At 42.5% G+C, this 7,732-nt stretch overlaps 2 protein-coding genes across 2 annotated transcripts; both read left to right on the plus strand.

The window, feature by feature from the left end:
- Positions 1 to 3: 3 nt before the first annotated feature.
- LOC113940989 (toll-like receptor 2 type-2) lies at positions 4 to 625 on the plus strand (the record flags this gene model as incomplete). The annotated part of the gene is made up of 1 exon (XM_027632144.1): positions 4 to 625. A coding segment is annotated over one exon (450 nt), but the record flags the coding sequence as incomplete, so codon positions are not given.
- Positions 626 to 727: 102 nt separating this feature from the next.
- On the plus strand, positions 728 to 7,729 carry LOC113940990 (toll-like receptor 2 type-2; the record flags this gene model as incomplete). Its single annotated transcript, XM_027632145.1, has 3 exons — positions 728 to 1,195; positions 1,999 to 2,187; positions 5,913 to 7,729. A coding segment is annotated over exon 3 (1,809 nt), but the record flags the coding sequence as incomplete, so codon positions are not given.
- Positions 7,730 to 7,732: the final 3 nt, after the last annotated feature.

Below are 7,732 nucleotides of genomic sequence, written 5' to 3' on the forward strand. Positions count from 1 at the left end.
CCGCCAAAGGACATCTGCTATGACGCTTTTGTCTCCTACAGTGAGAACGACTCCGACTGGGTGGAAAACATAATGGTGCGGGAGCTGGAGCAGGCCTGCCCTCCCTTTCGCCTCTGCCTCCATAAGCGGGACTTTGTGCCTGGGAAATGGATTGTGGACAACATCATTGACTCCATTGAGAAGAGCCACAAAACACTCTTTGTGCTGTCTGAGCACTTTGTGCAGAGCGAGTGGTGCAAATACGAGCTGGACTTCTCACATTTCCGCCTCTTTGATGAGAACAACGATGCGGTGATTCTTGTCCTCCTGGAGCCCATCCAGAGCAAAACGATTCCCAAGAGGTTCTGCAAGCTGCGGAAGATCATGAACACAAAGACCTACCTGGAGTGGCCTCTTGAAGAAGAGCAGCAGCAGATGTTTTGGGCAAACCTGAAAAGAGCCTTGAAGTCATAGAAGAACTCAGCAGCTCCCATTTCAACATATGTCTGCAAAAGGCTCTATGTCAGTGTTTCTTCTTGCTAAGAATTTTTTTTTCGTATTTTTCTCTCTAAATACAGCTGGCTTTGTTGTGTGTAGAAATAATTGTCATGTTACTCACTGAAAAAGGACCACTTTTTCCTTTCCATTTTCTCTGGTCTTTCAAAATCTCTGCCAATAACTATAATATTTTGAAGCTATATTGGACTATATATACTTTTCTAAATACATTTAACTGAGTGTAGGGTATTTCTGTACTTTTTTCTGCTCTTACCACTATCCCGAACTCATCTCTAACAATGCCACTGCAATTTACAATTTAAATTAAAAGCCAAGGACTTCAATCAATACCCTCCTGAGTCCATCTCTTCCTGTGAATGCTTGTTTGTCCCTTTGCAGTCACCACCATTTTCCCTTCTAGCTAACCCCAGAGATAGCTGAAGCCTTCTATTTCTGGAATATGAGCCTGTGTTTCTAATGTGTGGGCTAGATGGTGTTGCAGACTGTCTCGTTTCTTGGTTTTGCTCTTCTACTTCGCAGAGGACATTTATGTAACCACTAGGCCATGAACCCCTTACTGCTCTACTTAACTTCTTTTCTAGAGGCTGAAGAAAATCACACTGACAAGAGATAGTTCCTCTCTCTACTTCAGTATGAGACATCTCCTAGATCTACTGTATTGCTCTTCACCAATTACAGAGGGAGTCTAGACAAGCAGGTAGATACAGATGTTTATGTTAAGATAGCTGGTCACACTCTGGGTGCCTGGATTTCTTGTGTTTTAGATGTTCTTGTGGGAACCTGAAACTGTCTCTGAAGGGATTAAGTTAGGTGTGGTTTCTCTGCCTTGGCACTTCCATGTTCCCCTTTGCTTGTATTGCTGGAGTTTAAGTACAGGAGAATCTAGATGAATTTTGGTTAAACTTTGGATATGCAATTATTTTGTGGTGATAAACCAAAGCATTGGCAGACAGGCTGAGTGAGTATTTGAAAAATAGCAAAATTTGCTTATACAGACATGTCTGTTAGTATACTTGTTCATATGCATATATATGTGTATGTGCTTATACATGTGTATATATTCACACTCCTGTGTGTATCTGTACACATATCTACACATGAGATGGTAGTTTCTGTGGGTGTAGCCTGCAAACAGCACTTTCAGTTCTACTTTCCTGTTATAATATTATCTCTAGGGGCAGTCTAAAGTCTGCTACAAAGAAGTTTTTTGCTCACCGTCTTGGAGAAAAATAGCTCAGTAGCTTATCAAGGCTGAACTCCAGGTAGGTGGTGAGTGAATCATGTGAGACCAAACAATGAGCATTGATAAAACAGACTAGGAAACTGTGTACCTAGAGGTAAGAAGGGAAATAAGTCTTGCCGGTCATTACAAAGAGAGAGTCAGAGAGATGTAGGAGAAGCCTTAGTTTTCATATGGTACACTCGTACTATAGACCCGGGCTTTTTCGGGTTCGCATATTTTAAAAGGAGTGATAGTGTTCCTGCTTTTATGCCAATCAGATCACCTAGGTGGGAATTCCCCTGCTTACATTATCAAGGTTTAAAGGTGAAGTGGAAATGAAACAGCAGCATAAGAGGAAGCTGGGTAAAGAATGATCAACAAGAGAGAGATGAAACACAACGTGGGTTAACTGGCATGCAGGCACCAGGGCTGGAGCTGGCATCTCTGGGGATCTTTTCAGCAGAGAGGTGAGTTTTTGGGTAGATGAAGGGAAAGACAGTGGAGCTGCAATGCCAGAGCAAGAAGCAAGGAGAGAGCACTGGGAAGAGGCTATCTAATCTCTGCCACCGAGTCCTGCTCTGCATGGGGGTTTGACAGTGCTCAGGGCTGCTGAGAACGAGTGTGGGGTCGGGAGGGATTTCTGTTACCAGCAGAAGTGGAGCAGGGAGGTGCAGTCACAGGCAGCTGGCAGGTATGCATGGCAGGCAGGCAACAAAGAAGACTTCTCAGGAGAGCTGGGACACGCTGATGGGAGCAGTGTCCTTTGAGAAAGGGGAGAAAGGAGAGCAGCAAATGAAAAGGACAAATTGGGTCAGACTGTGTCATTTCTGCTCAGTTTCCTTGTGGGAGGGTGCCTTGTTTGTACTTTGTCCTGTTCCTATGTTGTCCCACTTGTGTACTGATACTAGCTGCCCAGGGAAGGCTGGGTGTGAAGGTGGGATGCCTTGGTTTCAGGAATTCAACCAGGAAAGAGCCCATTGAACAACGGCCTCAGGACTTTAGCTACCTCCTCACCTAACTCGGACCTGTTGCACATTCTCTGTGTAGGAAACAAGAAGAGGCATTTCCATGTATGTTGTGGATGTATGTATGCACATACATACTGTTAGGGCAGTGCTGGTGGGTGATAACTAGGGCACATGTAACCCACACACAACCACGTGGAGAGCAGCAGCTTTCCCCAGTCTGCTTGTAGTTTGACTGCTTCATCAAGCGGTGACTATCCCACTGCAGAGTCCATAGCACTGCTCAAATTTACCACATTTGCCTGGGTAGTGCTCCCCAAGCTAGGATCAATTTGTGCGTTATTCGCACTTACATTAACCTTTTGCATTTGATAGCATTTATAGAACTTCATTCTGTTGTCAGTCATAGTTTTGTTTTAGAATATGCACATATTTCCTCAAATATGTCTACTGACATGGCCCAGCGAAGACAGTCCTGAGCATGTCTAATGGTTTGGACCCTTTGTCCGTAACCCAGAAATGTTTTGAATGTCTGGTTCGTCACAGCATCTTATGGTATAATGGCATCTATGCAAATTTCTGTATTTTTAGTTGCATTTTAATTTCTCTGTGGCATTTCATTTACCAGCACAAGGGGAAAAAGTGATTCCTTGATAGGGCAATGATATAGAACTGTATGTCTGAGTGGGTGTGGAAATTCCTGAATTGATCCTGTAAGTCAGGGTCTTAAGCAGAATCATTAGAAATGAATGGGAAGGGAAAGAGACTGGCTGTAAATTGAATGAGGGTGGGAATGGGATTTCTCTGAGTGTCTGCTCAGATAACAGATGAGCAAAAAACTGGAAAAGAAGCTCACAGAAGTGACAATAAAGAAAAGCATAGAAAAGCATCCTGAACCACCAAATGGAGTTTACTCCTGGAGTCCCTGGATGGTTTCAGGCTGGTGAGGTGAAGAGCCATTAGGCTCAGCTGGTATTTCCCGTGCAGTACCTTCCCAGTTTCCTTCTGTGCTGCAATTTACCACCTATAAATAACCTATCTATAGATAGCTTTTGATTGATCAGGTCACCTGTTTGTTTCTTTTTCTAACAGTAAGTATTTTGATGGCAACAATAAATATATCACTTGAATTTGTTACTGATGAAACTCATGTTACCTGTAGCTTTGCTCCTGTAGCCTACAGCACTGTGTTATCCAGTTAGACTTGTGAGACTGAAAAAAAGCCCTCTGAAAGAGCCTCAGATGGACAGCAGATGAGTAACTACAGATTACAATTCTCTATGTGGGATTCACAAGGAAAATTATCTAGGTATCTAAACTATGGTACTCCATTTTAAGTCAATGGGGTCAATTCTCTTAGACTCATCACGTCTTAATCTGGGTGTCTAAGACGTGATAAGAATTGCCCCTGAAAGACGTTATTTCTTTCTGTTGACTTTGGATGACATGGTGGATGACTAGCTCAGCTGTGGGCATCTAAAGACAGAGAAGACAACTGTGTCCTTCAAGATTCAAAGCTCTATATCAGAGAGAGACAGAGATAAAAGGCAAATAACACAAGAGGTCAAAATGTTTATAATCCTCCAGGTGGGAAGAGATGGAATGATTGAAAAAATTATCCACAACTTTTCCTTCCCTCTCCATATGCTCAAAACATCCCAGTCAACTCTGCCACTTTTGAATAATCTTGAGCAACTATGGCTAAAAATAATGCAACTGGAAGGGCAGGACTTATCTATATGAACTTGTATGTGTGGGTCAGCTACTGTAAAACAAATCAGGATATTAAATTAAAGTACAGGAGATCTTCTGCACAGAGTCTCAGTGGGATGACAAATGGAGAAAGTAGTTCTCAGTGAGCCAGTCTAACCCGATTAACCCGATACATAGTTCACGATTTTGTGAACCTGTTCATTGGCCTCTTTGGAGTTGGTACATTCTTTTCAACCTTGGTAAGATACATACTGAGGTAGGGGGTTTGTGACACATGGGGGAAAGTTATATTTTAAAAATGTTCTTTGATCCTTGTCAAAAAAAGTTATAATTCAATATGTAATAAGGGTTTTAAAGGGAAAAGAGCTCTCTCAGGCTTCAAAAATTGTTTTCCCAGCTCCTCAGAAGGGTAGAAGAGCTAAAGTCACCTTGTTGGGAGTAGGGACAGGCTGGATATTGCAGCAAGTTGTGTAACAAAAAAAAGCCATGCCAAATCAGTACTATAAAAGGCACAACTGTGAGAGGAAAGTGAAGTGACACAGAATCCACATCTGTGTACCTTTTCTTGAATCATTTCAGTCCAGAAGATCAGGGATAGTCTGTGGGGCTGGAAAAAGCTATCTAGTTCAGACAGCTGATCTGATCTGAAGGAGGCTCCAAAGACCCCAGCTCTTCCTTGTGGCTTGGCCTGATCTTCTCTCTGCCACAGTTGTCCAACACAGGAAAAGGCACTGGCAGAGAAGAAGGATGTGGCAGTAAAAGGAAGAGCTAAGAGTCAGTAGGCAACAATGGTAAGTTTTACAAGCTCAGGTTTTATTGGCAAGTACTGGACTGATGGCAACATGATAAAGATGGCCTATGCAGTTACCTAGGTGAGTATTTTTTTCCCTACTCCTAGCACATCCACAGGTAGAGAAAGGCAGATAAAACAAGGAATGGACTGAAACAAAGACATTCCTCTTCTCCTCATTGTGAGAATTGACATTAGACATGAAATTAGTATCAAATGTGAATGATGCTATGTACTGTAAGATGCTACTCTTCTTGATGTAACCAGGATTTGAAATACACACAGGAGACTCCCTGTAGTAAAAATGAATACACAAAATAATATTCACAGGCTCAGAAAAAAAAAATACCTGAGGTGGGACAAAGGAGGGAGGTATGAAGACTCTGTACTAAAAAGGAGGATGATGAGAGTAGTTGTGCTGATACGGATGTTTAGCTGAATCTGCAAAAAATTTGTGGAGCTCTTAATTGATTTGATAGTCTTCATGCCAAATTTAGAAATCACAGGGGAAAAATAAAGAGTAAAATCAATATATACAGCTTTTAACAAAAGATTTTGAAATATTTGGGAATAGTATGTCGTTTTTAATGGATCCATTTCATCTCTGAATTGTGTTAAAAACAAATATATTTACAGTGTATTGACAGAACAGTGAAAGTTATATTTTAAATGTACCTTGTTCAAATCCATCTTATATTTACTCTGACTATATTTTGTATTTTAGGTGAAATAATGACTAAACACAGCTGGCAAGTGTGGGTCATCTACATGCTCTTAGCTGCAAACCTCACTGAACAGCAAGCGCTGAAGCAGGCTTGTCCTTCATTCAATGATGCTCAGCTTTGCAACTGCTCTTCCATGGGCTTGGACTTCATTCCCCCAGGGCTCACCGCCAAAATCACAATGTTAAACCTGGCCCAAAACAGGATAAAGCACATCCAATCCCAGGACCTGCAGCAGGCTGTGAACCTGAGAGCCCTGCTGCTGCAATCCAACAAAATCAGCTCCATAGATGAAGACTCGTTTCAGTTCCTGGTGAAACTGGAGCTCTTGGACTTATCAAATAACAGCTTGGCTCACTTGTCCCCTGTGTGGTTTGGGCACCTTTTCTCACTCCAGCACCTCCACCTTCAAGGCAATTTCTACAGAGACCTGGGAGAAAGCTCTCCCTTTTCTAGTCTGAGGAACCTGAGCTCTCTCCGCCTGGGCAACCCACGGTTCTCTGTGATAAGGCAAGGGAACTTTGAGGGCATTGAGCTTCTCAACAAGTTGTGGATTGATGGTGGTAATCTCAGTCAGTATGAGCAGGGAAGTTTGAAATTGATTAAGAAGATAAATCACATGGTCATAAACCTAAGAAATAGTGATGTATTCTCAGAAATTGTTAGGGACCTTGTGCATTCTGTGACTTGGCTAGAAGTGAGAAGAATAGCATTCAGTACCTCTGCTGAAATGCAACTATTGAGAGTCATGTCTTCTTCTTTTGCAAAGAAAATTTCTTTTAAACAGACCTTATTAACAGATGCTACTGTGCCTGAGATTGTCAGCATTTTAGAAGACATGCCAAAATTAGTGGAGGTGGAGCTAATAGACTGTAGACTCTTGGGAACTGGACGATGGGAAATGCAGATTCAAGCAAACCAATCACAGACCCTTAGAGTTCTCACAATACAGAAATTATCTATAGAAGAATTTTACTTGTTTACAGATCTTCAGACTGTGCAAGATCTACTATTTCTTTTTACCAGGGTCACAGTTCGAAACACCAAAGTATTTTTGGTCCCATGCAGAATTTCCCAACATCTTCAGTCATTAGAGTACCTTGACCTTAGTGCTAATTTGCTTGGAGACCAGAGTTTAGAGCATTCAGCCTGTCAGGGTGGTTGGCCATCACTACAAACTCTAAATTTAAGTCAGAATTCACTGGGTGACTTAGAAATGACTGGTAGAAGTTTGTCTCATCTAAGAAACCTAAATGTTTTAGACATTAGCCAAAATAATTTTGGTGAGATTCCAGATGCATGCGAATGGCCAAAAAACCTGAAATATTTAAACCTCTCCAGCACTCAAATTCCTGAAGTAACGACCTGCATTCCCCCAACGCTGGAAGTTTTGGATGTTAGTGCTAACAACCTGAAAGAGTTTGGACTGCAGCTCCCATTTCTGAAAGAGCTGTACCTCACAAAAAACCAGCTGAAGACTCTGCCTGGTGCTACACCCATTCCAAATTTAGTGGTCATGTCAGTCAGGAGAAACAAGCTCAACAGTTTCTCCAAGGAAGAGTTTGAGTCCTTCAAGAGAATGGAGCTGCTGGATGCCAGCGACAACAACTTCATCTGCTCCTGTGAATTCCTCTCCTTCATCCACCACCAGGCTGGGATATCCCAGGTGCTGGTGGGGTGGCCAGACAAGTACGTCTGTGACTCTCCGCTGGCGGTGAGAGGGGCCCAGGTTGGAGCTGTACACCTCTCCCTGATGGAGTGCCACAGGTCCCTCGTGGTGTCATTGATCTGCATCCTGGTGTTCCTGGTCATCCTCATCCTT

Source organism: Corapipo altera, unplaced genomic scaffold, assembly GCF_003945725.1.
Source record: "Corapipo altera isolate COAL_440 unplaced genomic scaffold, ASM394572v1 95997, whole genome shotgun sequence".
In the NCBI taxonomy this organism is placed as follows: Eukaryota; Metazoa; Chordata; class Aves; order Passeriformes; family Pipridae; genus Corapipo; species Corapipo altera.